The sequence below is a fragment of the Mus caroli genome, unplaced genomic scaffold (assembly GCF_978045245.1).
Source record: "Mus caroli unplaced genomic scaffold, Mus_caroli_1 scaffold_1, whole genome shotgun sequence".
NCBI classification, from domain to species: Eukaryota; Metazoa; Chordata; class Mammalia; order Rodentia; family Muridae; genus Mus; species Mus caroli.
Window position 1 is genome coordinate 134,786,715 of NW_028227256.1, and position 18,279 is coordinate 134,804,993.

Genomic DNA, 18,279 nt, shown 5'->3' on the forward strand with positions numbered 1-18,279 from the left:
TCTTCTCTATGTGCAGACACTTAAGATACAATGAATTTATTCCATAACTCTGATGGCATTTCTTGGCACAATTGTTATTTAAATAAGATTCACTAAACTGCTTGAATAGGAAGAAAAATGTATGTTAGTTAATTGTAGAGAACTGTCTTTATCAATGATCTCTCATACATTCCCCTGATGAACTAATACATGTGAGGTGAGGAATGTGTTACTTTCTGCTCTTGTCTTTCATCCAGTGGGGAAAAGATCACTGTTTTAAGGACTGTGTGAGGGGATTTTTTTTTCAGTTGCGACATTTTTAATGGGAAATGGCTATTTTTCCTATACCAATGCTAGTCATTTAACTTGATATTATTGCCTCTTAATTATAATTTTTGATCATGACTATGACACACATAAGATAAGTTTAGTTAGTGAGTTATATTTTCACTTTAGGATTTTGCCTTTCTTTTTTAGGAAAAACAGGAAAGAAATGTTTTACACATATTATACAGCCAAGTGCCAGAAAGCACAATGCCATCTGTTTGAGCTTGGGTCTGTAATAAAAAATAAATAAATAAAAAACATTGAAAATGTTATTTATTATCTTTCACAAAGCAATCAGTTGATGGAACTCTGATTAGACACTAAAGATTCTTATTTTTTTTAAACTACGCATCAGTTTTATATACATTTGTTGTAGCCCTTGATAAGAGGGGAGGAGACATATTATCTTGATTTACTTTGTCTCTTTTGTGTGGTGCCCAAACATGTAATTTTCCTCTTCTAATTGTCATCTCTAAAGGTTTTTTGACAGATAGTAATTGAAGTAACTCATCAACATATAAGTAGAAATGGATTTAAGTCTTTCAATAGTAATTAGATATTTTAAGAATTTAAATATTGGCTAAGGCTACGTATACAAAACTCAGTAACCAGTATAATTTTTATTTTTGTATATTTGAATATTATACATTAATAGATATCCCATGATGTTCATAAGTAAATAATCCAAAATGTTTAATATTTTATTTCATCTCATCTTTAAAATCTTCTATCTATGTGTGAGCAGAAGCCATGCCTGATCCTTCACTGACAGGCGACCTCTCTAGGGTTGGGAACCTAGTACAGAAAACAATATATAACTGAAGCCTGGACAGAAATGGAGTCCATCACAGTTTCTTTCCATATAAATAATTTAATAGTATGATGATTAGAAAGAATACTGTGTTGGGTGATAGAAAATCTTCCACCTATCTTTGAAGGGAGCTTAGGACCAGCAACTGAGCATCCAAACCAGTGGTTGCAAAGTCTGCCCCGATCCACCTATGAGAGCTGCTGCATGCTCTTCCCCCTTTCTTCCTGACTCCCCTTCTCAGCATCTTTGTCTGACTGCTTCCACCAAGACATTAGCAAGAGCCCTTCAAGGAAGAATTAAGGAACACATTCTCAAGCCATGAGTTTTTAAGAAGTTAGGAACAACAACCCCACCCTCCCCAAATGATAGGTATGAAAGAGGTAAATAACAAAAAAGGATCAAACTGTAAATGCATTAATTAAAAAATAAATTTATGTAAATCATGACCAGATTTCTGTCTCCACTCTCCCAGTCTGCCTTTTAATAGATTTTGTTTGCTCGCTTTCTCTTTCTGGCCTTGAAGTTTTCCCCCTTCCCATCCTCTTCCTCCTTCTCTCCTTTCTCTCACCTCTCCCCATGTTCCTCCTCTTTAGCCATTATTATTATTATCTATAGTTTTATAAAGGTGTTCCAGTAGATACCCATTAAAAACACCAGAACTCAGATCTAAACTCAGATACTGAATTTCAGATACAGAAAGACACAATTAATTTTCTGCTTCCATGTGGAGTACAGGCAGTAAAAACACTCATCCATTTATTCTTATCTTCATCATCATCATCATCACAATAATTGAAATAATCCTTGACAGATTCCAAGGAAAGGTAGAAAATGCCAGAGATGGAGACAGGGTTTTTATGGAAAACCTTAGAGGCCTCGGGGACATAGGAGAACTGGATGTTGAAACCATGTCTCACTTGTCCTCTTTGAATCAGTCATGGAGAAAAGGAAGAAAGAAGAAAAGAAAAAGGGAGGGGAAGGGAGCGGGGGGAGGGGTGGGAGGTGAAGGGAAAGGAAGGCTGTTCAGGAAGGGGAGTGTGGGAAGAGAGGAGAAGAGGGAAGTAAGACCAGCCCTGTTGTTTGCACACATGGCAGAATGAATTCCATTGTGTACAGTGAATGCATGCCGGCCTTTTAAAATAAAGATTCTAGCTGATGAGGAAATTTCAGGAGTGCCGATCCCCGCCATTTTAATCCATTCAGTTATATAAAGAAAGAATGAGATTCAAACTGTCATATCGCTGCAGACAGAAGAAGGCCTAGAATTGAGATGATCTCAACAGAGATATGGGAACAGGTTTTTTTGGTTTTTTTTTTTGGTTTTGGTTTTGTTTGTTTAACTGTTTGTGGAGCATGTGAATAACTGCACATAGGAAGAGGGCTTTCCCATTTAGAAGGATTAGTATGGAGGCGTGAAATAAGCTCAAGGACACAGAGAGGGTAATCAATCTAGACCAAAGGAAAATGAACCTGCCATTGGACATGTGTTCATAGACCCTCTGCTGTGAACAGGTGAGTGTGTGTATAGAGATCCAGTAGACACGAACATGATAGATGACCACAGTGTGTAAACAAGGCACTACATACATGTGTCATGTCTGCAAATTTGCATATAGGTATGCATGTGTGCTGTACTCTCTGCTTGTCACTTTTGGAAAAACACCAAATTGAATGGAGTAGGCAGCTGCCTACATGTCCCTACTCTGATCCTGTGTTCAGAGTGCCGAGCAAGACAGAAGGACTCCTGATTTCTAACCTGCCTTTGCTTTTCACTCACAAAGTACTTTTCAAATTCTAGCAATGACAAGGGTCACAGAAAACTGTTTAAAAGGAAAAAGTTAAAGTAGTAAGTCCCCACCCCCACAGCGTAGGCTCTCCAGTTATTTTTAAAGTATAATAGGAGTGCTTAGCAAATTTGACAAATAATTTGTACCAAAAGTTTGTGATGTGCAAGGCCAAGTACATATTTATTACTTGAGATGGTTTTAATGGTGATGGAAAAATGAAGAATTGTGCTCAGGAAACGAGTTCTCACTGTTCTGACTCAGAACCTAGCTCACTGCATGCTGCTCAGGGCCCAACTAAAGATGTTTCCAGCCATTAGGTGATGGGCTTGGTAGACAGGCCTATTGTTAAACTTTACTAGAGGTAGAAAACCTGAGCTCTATCGGTACTTTCTGTCCTATCATGCTGCCCTAGAATTACTTACAACTTTTAAACAAGCCTTCAGAGTCCAACTGACCTGGTAAAGAGGCACAAAGCAGTAAGATCAGGGACATTTTATACGTTGGGAACACAGCATCACAGTTGCCCTGGAAGACCTTAAATTTGACGTTGGTCTCATTTGGATTTCATAAGCTAAATAAAATGCTGGAGTGCTGTGTACTCTCCATGGATGCTTCATTAATGTTTTACTGTTCTAATTTATTTTTCTAAAGCATATAATAAAATGTTGCTCCCTGAAAGTGCATTTCCTGTAGATACCGCAGTAATTTATCACATGAAAAGAAAATGTAGGATCTGAGTCATTTTTTGCTTAATAAAGTACATAATTTAAAGCCTTAATATGTTCTCAACACTAAATAAAAATGTGTCTTGAAATGCTAAACACCATTTTCAAATACAAATGATCATGTGTGTGTTTCTAACAGTAAGTTTCTAACACACACTAAGGAAAACTGTCAGAATCCTATAGAAAAATATTTATCCTCAGTATTATATTAAGGTTGGTCTTTATAAAACCATTCTATCTGTTAGCAATTTATCAACTATCCTTTATCTATATATTGGTTAATAATCTATATTTTAGAATAAAGTATTTAGGAAAGTTGATTTAAAGGTTTCTAGAACCCTTTATGTACATTTTGATGGTGAATTCAAAGATGTTTCTTGTGCAAAAATATATCAATATCCTAATTTATAATTTGGGGGTGACTTGCTCTACAATCTGACGGTTCCTTAATGTTCTTTCACACCCATTTAAAGAAAATCGGAATATTGCCCTGAGTGGGGACTTACAGTGGAAACATGCCAATATATGATAAAATGTACAATCTTCAATTCTTCTCCATAATTCTCTTTACATTATAACAAAATCATAGAGGGCTCATGACATGGGAAGTAGTTGGTGCATTGTGACAAGCTTCTGTTGTGCTGTGTATTGTTTAAACTCATCTTATGCCAGATAAGCAAATTCGCAACTTACCTAAATGGATTTTCTTTTTTTTTTAAATCCATCTTTCCAATTAAAAAGCAAAACAAACTTATTGTGATAACATCCACAAACAAGTATCTGAGGCTGTATTTCTTTTCCAGGCCCTCAGACAACACAGAGCAGACATTAGCCAGCTTAGTACCGTGTGTTTCTTTTCAAATGAGAGGAGTAAACATCAGGAAAAAAATAAAATTGAGTCTGATAAGGTTAACTATTTTCCCCATTTAAAAGTATCTTAGATTAAACACTACAAGGAGAAATGCCATCTAGCTGTAACTTGATAATCAACTCACGTCTCAAGGAGAAACTACTCCAGAAATATTTATTGACCAGACCAGATATGTAAGAAAGACTGAAACTTCAGTAAGCAGTGCCTGCCTGGTCACCCTGTCCTGAAGGACACAGCATTTGTAGGAATTTTATGAACTATAACACACGTCTACCTTTTCAAGGCTGTACTCTGTACCCATCACCCAGGAAGGGCGGTGGCTCTACCAGAATTTCCACAGCAAATTCATAAGAAGCATTATCTCAGAACTAAAATGATTAATTCAAAACACATTCTGTGGTAAGACAACACGGAGAGTTTTTAAAGCACCTAATGTGCTCTTCAGCCTTTCTGTAGCCGAGCATTCAAAACCCTATTTTAATAATCATTAACATTTGAGGAAACAACCCTTCCTCTGAAGAGACTGGCTTACACACAAGCAAAGCTGTCTCGTGATTTTAAACCTTTCATATTTTGATCAAAAGCATTAAAAACTGACTTAATTAACAATTCCTCTAACCATAGCAGATGCAGGTTGGATCAATTGCTATAGCTACATTCCTGAACAGTTTCCAAATAAAGAGAGACAGAGAGTCAACTTTCCTATTAAAGTGTGATCTTCCCCAGAAACATTTATGTATTTTGAACAGAAGCAGTGTATGCTGCCCTCCACTAGGCCTTGTTTCTCTGAACAACGGCAAACTTGAACATGGAGTAGCGAATCTTCTTACTTTCAATATCCATCACACGCAACTTTTAAAAATAGCCATTTCAACCTAGCCTTTGCCACAAAATAAACAAAATACAAGGAAGTAAAAATGAATATGGGTGTACTTACCTGTGACAAAGACTTCTGTGTCCAGAAGGGCAAAGCCAAAGGCCAGAAGTTTAAGCCACAAACCCATGGTCATATCTGGAGATCAGCTGTGCCCCTAAGAAATAGGGTCTCCCTGAAAGGCAAAATAATGGTTATCTCTCTAGAACTTTGTCTCTGTAAAGCTAAGTCAAAACTAAAAGAAAAGAACGCATACTTTGCACTCAGTCTTATCAGATGGGGAGCAAGTTTCCGACTCTCTTACCCTAAGAACAAACCACTTGCTAGCTACATGCACTGCTAAATGGTGATGTCAGATTCGGTTTTACTAACTTCTCCAAAAATACTGTAAAGGGTCCTCTTTGCAGGAAGTAAAAAAAAAAAGGTCGTTCAAAGTCAGTGCAATGGCTTCTTACTTCCTTAATTCAAGTAATTATGCTGTTAGCAGTTCGTCTCAATTTTCCTCTAAAAGAAAACAGTTTTAAACTATATAAATATTGCTCCTTTTTAATATCTTTTTAAGGAAGCTTTATTCAAAAACAATACATCCCTCCCAAGTCATCAATAATTTTCTTACCCAAGATATGACAAGCTTCCACATGAGTATAACAACATAGGGGTTGGCAAGATAACACAGTGACTAAGCTGGTACGAGGCTCTGAAGTTCGTTGAAGACGACCAAGTGACCCAAACCAACTGTCTTTCTGCTTATGTCTGCCAACTCCTGTTATTTACCATAAAGAGCTCAGACTCAAATGGTATGCCTATTTCCTCAGTTATGTGGCTTTCCTATGCAAAACTACCTTCACTGGCTTTAAAGAGCCTCCCAATTTGTTTGTTCAGGGCTGCTGGTGGTGGTTTCATTGAGTTTCATGCAGGTATCTCCTTGAGCGGTGAAGTGAGAATCTCCTCTGTGCCTCAGTGAATTCTGCTTCAAGACAGGAGTGCCTCTACATTTGGGGTTGCTCTGTGCTATTTACCAATGAAAGAAGAGCAATGAAAACCAAGCCTTGTCTTTTACAAAGTTAACTTGTTTCTTTTGATCATAGACTTCCCCACCCCACCACACACATCCCTGATCAATTTCACATGTATATTGCATTTGCATTATTTCCCCCCATTCTCTCTTTTCCCCAGAAGCCCCCTATGTCCATATACACAGATTCATCTCTAATTCATAGCCATTTATTCTTTAACTTTTATTGCTACACACACACACCTACAAATAAACACATCCCTACACACAATACACTCCTACACACACACCCCTACACATTTACACACACACACACCTGAAGGTATAACCTACTGAGTTTGTTTAGTGGTGTGTGTGTGTGCATGTGTGTGTGTGTAGGTGTGTGTGTGAGGGTGTAGATGTGTAGATGTGTGTGTATGTGTCTGTGTTTGTGTGTACATAGGGTTGACTACCTGGTATCACATAACGAGTTAGGGAGCTCACCATGGGAAAGTCTAATTCTTATATTCAGCAGTCCTTAACTACCTTTCATGCTTCATCTTGAGTGGGGGCCTCTGAGATTTCCCTCATGAACTTTAGCATATCAACTGATCTTGTCACCATTAAGGTCTTGCTAAGGTAGTAAGCCATTTATTAAGGTTTCATGATGATACCCTTCCCGCATACCTAAAAGACACTATCTTGTAGCAGATGTCCTGATCCTCAGGCTTTTACACTCTTTCCACTCCTTCTTCTGTGAAGTTTTCTGAGCCTTGAGTAAGTTTCCTAAACCTTGTGTTACAGATGCATCAAATTGGGTTGGAAACCTCAAGGTCAGTCATTCTCTGTGTTTGACTGGGTGTGGCTTCCTATAATGGTCTCCATCTACTGCCAAAAGAAGCATCGGATGAAGACTGGATGAATGATGGTATTATCAGGAAGTTTGCCAATAAGAACATGCCTACAGTTTTTTAAAGGTCCCTGTGAATTCAACAGTACAATTAAATCGATCTAGCACTATTTTGCTATCTACTTGCATTTTAAAACAAAAGAATATACACATAACTTAGTGTTTGAAATATGTAGATAATGTATGGGAGACAAGTAGACACAGTGATTATAATCCCTAATTATGAAATACCATAGGGTCTTGTGCTTTCATGTGTGTGTCTGTGTATCTCTGTGTGTCTCTGTGTCTCTCTGTGTGTTTGTGTGGTGTACATGTGCTCATCCACCTGTGTACATTTGAAGGGAAAAAGGTAATGTTAGGTGTCTTCTTCTATCACTCTACACATAAATTTTTGAGTTAGGGTATCTCACTGAAGCTGTGCTCAACATTTAGGGTAGACTGTGTGATCAATGAAGCCCTGTCTCTGAGTCCCCAGGATTGGGGTTACACACATGCATAGTCACTTTTACATGGGTTCTGGAGTTCCAAACTCAGGTTCTCATGCCTGTACAGGCAAGCACCTTTCCCATTAAGCCATCTCTGCACCATCCTGCAGATACATTTTTGATGCTTAAAACTGTGTTTTCCTCTTACTTTGATTTCAAGGAACTGCAGGGTCAGACTTGCACATTCCCCTTTCTGTGCATGGAAAATAACCTTACAACTTAAATTCCAGGTAATAAAATTCTAAAGCCTCCAGGAATCATATTATTTCATATTTACCCAAACTTACAAATAGTATATATAAACTATGTCACTTGGACTGACAGTTCTCTCCACAAGATCCGTAGATTATCTGATAAATCTTCCAATAGAAGACAGGAGAGCCCTCCATTTGAACTGGTTAGGGTAGTCCATGTAACTCTCAAAATAATACAAGCTGTTTATTGCTGGGACCCTTGGTTGCCTCCCAGACAGTGAAAGTAAACCCAGATTGCTGAAGGTACCACACACTTTGGACATAGGGCTCAGATCTAATCTAAAAAGCTAGATCCAATCTGAAAGCTTCCTTCCTGTGGGCTAGCTTTCATTGTACCATCTGCCTTGGGAGGGAAGCAATAAATAGACCTGACTAGCCAGCTGTGGAAACTATGAACCACAATAATGAGCAACATGGCAAGATATCCCTAAAGGTGCAATAGTGGCACTCTTATCTGATAATATCAGCAACAGTCTAACTGAACTCAAAGTCCATTCAACAGGAGGGAAATTATGTATCATACTAAGAACCTTGCCAACCACCTGGAGCAAGGAAGGTCATCGCTCTCAGAGGAGAACCTATTACTACCACTTTTCTAGAGCAACATTAAGTCCTAGCTCCTGAATCCTAAAAACAAATCCTTATACCTATAGTTAAATGTAGCTCTTACCCCACCCCATCAGAAAAGCTTTTCTGTAAGAAATTGAAGTCATTATATATTATCAGCTGGTCATAGTGCAGAGATAAACTGATTTTGGGGAGCCCAGGCCCAGTAGATGCAATATCTCAAAAGAGGGGGGTAGAGAAATTGTAAGAGCCAGAGGACCAAAACATCTACTGTGAGACTGTCTACTAAAAAGGACAGGGAGGCTAGTTTCACGTGTCACATGACCTTTTTTTTTCCTGAGGAGATCCCACACATATACCTAACTAATCCAGATATAGATCCCACAACAGATTAAAGCACAGATACCACCAAAGTCCAAATTTGTGAGTTTTATTGGGATTACTTACAGGAAGAGAAAGGACTCAAAGAGAGTTTCATCACCAAAGCCCACCCCAGTATGGGTGACAGCTCACAAATCTTAGAACCTGGAGCACATTACACAGCCTTCAGTAAGATCTACAGTGCCCTTTCCAGGTGCCTTTGTTGATCTAAACCTTCTCTTCTGCTTCCTGCTTTTTCCAGGCAGCTGGTCTGGTCTGAGAGTCTTGTTTTTTGTTTATTCATTTTTAATGTATTCTTCTCTCATACAAACATCTTGACTGCAGTCTTCTCTCTGTCCATCAAGGTCTCCCAGCCTCCCTCACCCCCCATTTCCCATCTGATCTACTACTTCTTCATATCCCTTCAGAAAAGAGCAGGCTTCTCAAGGATATTTACCAAACTCAGCATAATAAGATGCACCAAGACTAGGCACAAACTCTCAGATAAAGGCTTGAAAGAGACAATGAGGTAGGAGGGAAATGGTCCCAAGAGCAGGCAAAAAAAATCAAATACATCTCCTACTTCCTCTGTTAGGAGCCCCACAAAAACCTCAAGCTAAACAACCACAACATGTATGCAGAGGACCTACAGTAGACCCATGCAGGCTCAGTGATTGACACTACAGTCTCTGTGAGCTCTATGAACCCTTCAAGTTTAGTTGATTCTGTGGTCAAAGTTCTCCTGATGTCCTTAGCTTCTCTGGCTCCTACAGCCCAACCTTAACCCCATTCCTTGGGGTTCCCCTACCTCCACTTAATGTTTGGCTGTGGGTCTTTGTATCTGCTCCCATCATCTGTCGGAGAAAGCTTTCTGAGAATCTCTTTTGCAGCTTGACTCAGCTGTGTCAGAGAAGGATTCAGCTTTGATAGCTTACTCTGGCAGGGAAGGGGCCTAGTGAATCTGATTTGTGTAACATATTTATTCCATTTGAAACTTTGGAGGTTTTTATCATAAATGTATGGGAAATTGACTTAATGATGATTTCCTCCGTCCTGGGGAGACACAAAATACACATATATACTCAAACCATATATGGATCCCACAGTAGATCATAGTATGGATACCACCAAAATCCAACTTTGGGAACCAATGCATTTGAAAGGGTTACTTACAGAAGCAGAAATGACTCAATGGCAGCTATACCACCAAAGCCCTAATCAGCATTGGTGACAGCTCATAAAAGCTGGAAACCAGGAACATACTGCCCAGCCCAGCAGAGAGCTCAACAGGTTAGAGAGTGTTCTTACTAAATGATTCCCATCTAAACATTTTCCAGGAAGCACTCCTGTCTCAGAGTCTTCTTTGCTGATTGGCTTGTATACTCTTGGAGAACAAATCTTAGTGAATCTGGTTAGTTTCAGAGACCTCTGGAAACTATTTTGAGTTGTTTACCTTACTGCTTAGGAAGCATCCCTGCTGCATGAAATGTGTCAATTTCAGAGCAAACTGTTACAATATACTCCAGCACTTCCTCTCTCTTACATTCTTCCTGGCCCTTTTTCCTCTTCAGCAATGACCCCTGGGGCTTGGAGGGGTGACTACAGATGTCTACCTGTGTTTGATTGAATAAGAATAGTTTGGTTCCCAGTGGTTCATGTATTTGAGTGCTTACTCATCAGGGAGTGGCACTGTGTGAAAAGAATTAAGAGGAGTGGCCTTGTTGGAGAAAGTGAGTCACTGGGGGGTGGGCTTTGAAGTTTCAAAAATCAGACTAATCCTAGAATCTCTCTCTGACACTTCAGATCAAGTTACAAGCTACAGCTCTCAACTGCTTCTTCACACTTGAATGCCTCCATGTTCCCTGTGATGGTAATAATGGACTAAATTTCTGAAACTGTAAACAAGGCCCCAGTTGAACACTTTGTTTTACAAGAGTTGTTTTAGTCATACTGTCTCTTCTCAACAATAGAACAGTGACTAAGAAACCACCCATGGCCAAGAAATAGGTCACCATGCCACAGAGCAGTCACGTGTTGAGGACCTTCACCATGGCTAGTTAACAGCAAAGATAACCAGATGGTAAGAGGCAAACACAAGAAGATAAGCAACAGAAGCCAATGTAATTTGGCACCATTAGAATCCTGGATACCCTAACATACCTGAAAAGGAAGATTCTGGCCTATCCAATCTCATGAAGATGATAGAGGCTTTTAAGGGGAATATAAATAATTCCCCTTAAAGAAATACAGGAAAACACAATCAAACAGGTGAATGAATTAAAAAAAATTAGGTCTAAGACCTGAAAATAGAAATAGAAACAATAAAAATATCATAAATAGTGGCAACCCTGGAGATGGAAAACCTACAAAAGAGGTGAAGAGCTATAGATCACCAACTTAATGTAAGAGGTAAAAGAGAAAATCTCAGGCATAGAAGATACCACAGAAGATATTAACAAAACAGTCAAAGAAAATACAAAATATAAAAAGCTCCTCACCCAAAACATCTAATACATCCAGGGCATAATGAAAAGAACAAACCTAAGAATAATAGGAATAGAAGAGAGTAGAGATTACCAGTTCAAGGGCCAGAAAACATCTTCAACAAAATTATAGAAGAAAACTTTCAAACCTAAAGAAAGAGATGGCCATAAACATATAAAAAGGCTACAGAACACAAATGCCAGAGATACTATACCCAGCAAAACTCTAAATCAACATAGATGGAAAAAAACCAAGGTATTCCATGATAAAAACAAATTTAAACAATATCTTTCCACTAATTCAGCCCTCCAGAAGATACCAGAACAAAATATTCAACACAAGGATGGAACAACACCCAAGAAAATACAAAAAATTAAACATTTCACAACAAACCCAAAAGAAGAGAAACATACACATATAATACTATCTCAAACAACAAGCACAAGAACTAACAAAACAATGGTCTTTAATATCTCTCAACAACATTGGATTCAATTGCCTAATTAAAAAACATAGAGAAACAGAGTGGAGATGTAAACAGGACCCAGCATTTTGCCGTGTACAAGAAACACACCTCAGTACAAAGACAGACACTACCTCAGAGTAAAAGGCTGGAAAAAAGTTTTCAAAGCAAATGGTCCCAAGAGACAAGCTGGAGTAGTTATTCTAACATCCAATAAAATAGACTTTCAACCAGAAAGTATCAAAATAGATGTGGAAGGTATTAAGACACTTAATACTCATCAAGGGAAAGTTCCACGAAGTTGAAGTCTCAATTCTGAACATTCAAGCACCAAATGCAAGGGCACTCATGTTCATAAGAGGAACTTTACTAAAGTTCAAAAATATATTGAGACTCACACAATAGCAGTAGGAGACTTCAACATCCCACTTTTACCAATGAACAGGTCAATGAAACAGAAACTAAACAGAGACATAGTGAAACTAATGGAAGTTATGGGCTAAATGGAATTAACAGTTATATAGAGTGAACATCTCATCCTAAAACAAAGGATATACCTTCTTCTCATCACCTCAGGGTACCTTCTCCAAAATTGACCAAATAAGTGGATACAAAACAAGCCCCAATACATAGATACAAGAAGAATTAAATAATCTCATGGATACCAGATTACCAAGGACTAAGGCTAGATCTCAATAACAACAAAACAACACAAAGCTCACATACTCATGGATACTGAATAATTCTCAATGACAAGTTGGTTAGGGAATAACTAAAGAAAGAAATTAAAGACTTTCTATAATTCAATAAAAATGAAAGCACAACATACTCAACCTTATAGGACACAATAAAAGCAGTGCTAAAAGGAAAATTCATAGCACTAAATACCTTCACAAAGAAACTGGAGAGATCCTACACTAGAAACTTAATAACACACCTGAAAGCTCTTAGAACAAAAAGAAGCAAACACATAATAGAGGAATAGATGGCAGGGAATAATCAAACTCCAACACCCCCTCACATTAAAGGTATTAGAGAAATCATGGAAACAGGGCATATACCTAAGAACAATTAAAGCAATATACAGCAAGCCAATAGCCAACATCAAATTAAATGGAGAAAACAATGCATTCTCCCTAAAAACATGGACAACTCTTTCCCTATCTATTCAATATAGTACTTGAAGTTCTAGCTAGAGCAATTAGACAATAAATGGAGATCAAGCAGATACAAATTGGAAAGGAAGAAGTCAAGGTATCACTATTTGCAGATGATGTGATACTAGACATAAGCAACCCCAAAAATTCTACCAGAGAACTTCTACAGCTGATAAACAAGTTCAGAAAAGCATCTGGATATACAATTAACTCAAACAAATCAGTAGCTGTCTGTTATACAAATGGCAAATGGGCTTAGAAAGAAATTATGACTTCACAATAGTCACAAATTATATAAAACATTTTGGTGTAATTCTAACCAAGCGCATGAAAGATCTGTATGACAGGAACTCCATGCCCCTGAAGAAAGAAATTGAAGAAAACCTTAGAAGCTGGAAAGATCTCCCATGCTCATGGGTTGATAGGATTAACATAGTAAAAATAGTCATCTTCCCAAAAGCAATCTACACATTCAATGCAATCTAACACAAATCTTCACAGACATGGAAAGAACAATTCTCAACTTCATATGGAAGAACAAAAAACACAAGATAATGAAAACAATTCTCTGGGGGTAATTGCCATCCCTGACCTCAAGCTGTGTTACAGAGCAATGGTGATAAAAATGCAAGGTATTGGTAAAGAGAGAGACAGGTTGATCAATGGAATAGAATTGAAGACCCAGAAATAAACCCACACGCCTATAGACACTTGAACTTTGACAAAGAAGCCAAAACCATACAGTGGGAAAGCGAAAGCATCTTTAACAAATGGTGCTAGTTTAACTGGCAATCTCCATGTATAAGAATACAAATTTATCCATATTTGTAGAAAGCTCAAGTCCAGGTGGATCAAGGCAAATGGATGGAACTAGAGAACATCATCCTGAGTGAGGTAACCCAGTCACAAAAGGGCATGCATGACAGGAGCCTATCATGGCTGTCCTCTGAGAGACTCTATCAGCAGCTGACTGAGACAGATGTAGATACCTACAGCCAACCACTGGACCTATGTCTGGGACCCCTATGGAAGAGTTAGGGAAAGGACTAAAGAAGCTGAAGTGCATTACAACCCCATAGGAAGACCAACAGCATCAACTATCCTGGACCCCTGAGAGCTCCCAGAGACTGAGCCACCAACCAAGAGCATACGTGGGCTAATTTGTGCCCTCCTGCACTTATATAGCAGAATACTACTTTGTCTTTACTCAGTGGGAGAGGATGCATTTAATTCTGTAGAAACTTGATGCCCCAGGGAAGGGGGATGTTGGTTGGGGTGAGGTTGGGTGGGTGGGGAGTGTGGGAGCACCACTTCAGAAGCAAAGGGGAGGGGGAAAAGAACTTAGGGAGGTAGAAGAGGAATGGGCAACATTTTGAATGTAAATAAAGAAAATAATTTAACAATAAAAAAAGAAGCAGGCAAGTTATCATGGAATAAATGATGCCAGTTGCAACACTTTAAGAAGCTATAGTCTCATATTAATGCTTTGGGAGTATTTGCAAACCCTACCTAAACACATCCTTCTATCCCTCCAAAACCATTTACCCAGAATCTTTTAGTACTTCTGTAATGCTGCCCCTTGCTCATCATGCCCCATCTGTGTTCCTCCTTACCTCTCAAGGAATGAATCAAGTCTTGCGGACCTCTTACTGGGCTTTCTTAAATATTATGCTACAGAACTTAACTAGAACACTCAGTGATATCAGTTCATAAAGCCAAAGCCATACCAAGGCCTGATGGTCTGCAATGGAGAAATAAATATGTCTGTGTTGAAGAATCTTTTGATGGAACTAATACCAGCAATGCTGTGCATGAAAGGCATAAGTTTGATATGATCAAAGATCAAATTTCAAAGTCATGGCATAGATTAAAAAACAAGAGAGATCTGAACAATACTCTACGTTTGAGAGTTACTACCCTGAAAAAAATAACTGGTCTCTAATTCTTAAATTCTTCTGAGGAATAAAAAACAATTGTTACATCATAATTCATTTTGTTTATCTCCACCGTGGTTTATTTTTAATGTTCTTGTTTTCAGGCTTTTCAGTAAAACATATTCACATGAATTTTGCATAATTTATTATGACATTTTTAATAAACTCTTTGATTTAAAATGTATTTTTAAATGTTTACACTGATGATTAGAATTATCATGGCATGACTTTTCAGCATGAAATATATTTTGAGAAATTACCTGAACGAATAAGGTTTTGATATAATATCAAGTACTTATACCGCATGCTTATACTGAAGAACTGTGTGGAATTTTGAAAAGCATCTAAGTAACACGTACTTAGTGTAAGTGATAGGAGACAGTAGTCCAGCTCAGCTCTAGTCATGTAAAGATTCAAGCTAGTTATTCAGTTACTTGAAGCAAATGAAATCTTTGATTCAGAGAAATCACTGTGGCGTCTTGAAATGCTGGACAATTGCCTTCAGTCTTCAGTTCATTCCCTGGGACAGACTGTCTAAGTGTGTCTAAATTAGTGTGTTGATTGGCACTTCACACCTAGCTTTGATAGATTCTGGAGGTTGCTCTAGATTTTGTGTTGAAACAATACACGTTGCCCTGTTATAATGGGAACACTAACAGCAGTTAGTGACTCGTTTATCAACTGCTTGAAAGTCTCCAACTTAGATGCTTTGGGGAAAAAAGTGGAGTTCCCTATGGTTTCCAATAGCACAGTGAACTGTGCACTGTTGCTGCACCTCTGTCTCCCTGATTTTATTTGCCTCATGATAGGAAACAGCAGAAAACTGAAACATCAAAGATAAAATTATATCCTATTTGTAGAATCAGATTTCTGTGGATTATAAACGAAACTGCAACTTTTAGGCAGTAAGTGTTTTAGAAAAGACAATAAAGTTATGAATAAAAGTTTAACATTTACACAAAAATCTTTTTTAGTATTTCTTTCCACATGAAGTAGTAGTTCAGATACAGTCTATGCTGTTTATTAAGATTGTTTTTAGCCTATGTAAATTCCTGTAAATTGGCAAATACCTGTGAATTTTAATATAAAAAGTAATCTTGAAGGTGATTTTAACTTTTTCAAAGATTGCAAACTTATTGTAGACCTACAGTGGTACAGTTTGTACCACTAAACTATTTTTTTTCCAGAAAAATTTAAAAAACTAAAACTTTCTCTTTGTTTGACTTACTAATGGTGCATATTTTCTGTTTGTATGCTGCCAAATGGAAGAAAGTTTATGTCTGGGAGAAACAGCTTACATGAGGTTAACTACAGAAGTGGGCATTAACATTTTTCATTCAATAAATGAGCTTCTGAGAGAAGACAATTATTTGCCTGGCACTAGGAAGAAATGATGATCAAAACTAGGCATGTTTCATGCCCTACCTTATTAGAGTGGAAACTACAGTCACTAATTAGTCATCATTACACAGGAAGCCCTTGATGGTCTGACTGATGAACCAGATCTTGTTCCAGGCCTGTCCAAGTCACTCTAGTTTGTATAAACATTTTTGCATATGACTTCTTGCTGCACTAATTTAGGTTCAGAATGATATCTGTCTCAGAGCTGCTTCATGCAGGTTCTCACGTGCTTTACACAGAGAAACATCAGCTACTGCTAAGTCTCCAGACTTATACTTGCTGCCACATTCTTGACAATCCATTGGCTGCCTTGGGACCAATCCAGCAGACAATGGAAGTCTTCATTCATCCTTTCTTTAAACTTGCTTCGATTTTCAATCTTATCTATAAATGTACCAGCATACTCACAGTAACTCTTTCCAGAAGAGTTTGCATTTTATTTCTCCTTTTCCTTTACAACTGAATTCAATGCATGAAGAAACCCTTTCCCTCTGCCTCAGACACCTGTTAACTCTGCTCCCCTTTCAGCTGGAACGCATGAGATGAGATGGAGCCCTCGCACTGTTGAAAGACCTCTATAGCTAATCTCTAAGCTTCCATCTTACTTCCTTGCCAGTGACATTCTAGGGAGAAATTCAACTTCTATCAATATAAACCAGGTTATAGTAAACCTGGTTTAAAACACCTCAATATTTCCCACATTTTAATTGAATAAAATTCAGCCTCTAGGTGCATTACCTAAGCCATTTCATTCTGCCTCCCACCTTTCCCACACTGTGGACATGCTGGCCTTTTCTTGTTGCTTTACACGCTGGCCTCTTTCCTACTCATTTCACACTGACCGCCCTGGAGCATTCTTTATCCACAACTTAACTTCCTCATAGAGATTCCCTGATCATCATTGCACATCCCATGTGAAAATAAATCCCCCTCTGCTGCTTCCAACCTCAGAACTTTGTTAATTTCCTCCAGTTTTGGTGAAGTGTTCCTTTATGTTTGTACATAGCTACCCGTCTCACTATAAACCTGACTTGTTGGTAGTAGACTGTGATGTCTAATCATGGGTTAGTAGGTAATGATCAAAGTAGAAGCTGTCTGGATGGGGAAGCTTGTGCTTGACTGTGGGCAAACTGTACTGATAGAAGCAATGTTGGTCCATGACTGAATTAATGTTCACAATTACAGATTTAATAAACATTATTACCAATGAGCAAAAAAAATTTTACAGGAGAACAAAACAGGAACTACTTTTACGTTGTTATTCTTTGAAAAAATGCACATTCTTGCATTTTGACATTTAAAAGCTTCTGAACTGGGTGAAGAGATGAGCCATTGATTTAAAGCACTGGCTATTCTTGCAAAAGACCTGAGTCCAGTTGCCAGAATCCCAGTGACAGCTCACAACTGTCTGTAACTCCAATTCCAGGTGACACAACACTCTCGTCATGCCCCTGTGGGGCCTGCAAACAACTCAAAACAAACAAAAATAAAGAAGTAAATATTTTTTAAAGAAATGTTTTAACCCCACCACCACCTACTGAACAAGATAAATCCCTCTCCTGTTTTTGTGTTTAATGAATATACAAAGAAAAATCAATCTACTGGGGGCCAAAGAGATGATGCAGAGGGCAAGAGCATTGAACAGTCTTCTAGAGGGCCAGGGTTAAATTCCAAACACCCGTGTGGTAGCTCACAGCCATGGTAACTCCAGCTCCAGGAATCTGACACCTTTATCTGGCTTCTGATTCACCAGACCCACATGATGCACAGAAATCCATGTATACAAAACATCCATACATATAAATTACATTCATTAAAAAAGAAGTCTATCCAATGTCAAGCCTTGTAATAGGGAAGATATTGCTACTTTAGTGGTCTTTCCAGATCTGGACAGTA

At 38.2% G+C, this 18,279-nt stretch overlaps 1 protein-coding gene and 1 pseudogene across 4 annotated transcripts in view; one reads left to right on the forward strand and one right to left on the reverse strand.

The window, feature by feature from the left end:
- Ptprc (protein tyrosine phosphatase receptor type C) overlaps window positions 1-5,711 on the reverse strand; it is a 113,226-nt gene extending 107,515 nt beyond the window's left edge. For all 4 annotated transcript variants that reach the window (XM_029476882.2, XM_029476881.2, XM_029476880.2 and 1 more), the window contains exons 1-2: window positions 5,631-5,711; window positions 5,438-5,549 (exon numbers count right to left, since the gene is read on the reverse strand). In XM_029476882.2, coding sequence (XP_029332742.1) covers window positions 5,438-5,510 — 73 coding nt within the window. In that variant the 5' untranslated portion in view covers window positions 5,511-5,549; window positions 5,631-5,711. The remainder of the gene's footprint in view (window positions 1-5,437; window positions 5,550-5,630) is intronic.
- Window positions 5,712-14,311: 8,600 nt separating this feature from the next.
- Window positions 14,312-14,990, forward strand: LOC110296095 (poly(A) RNA polymerase GLD2 pseudogene; annotated as a pseudogene).
- Window positions 14,991-18,279: the final 3,289 nt, after the last annotated feature.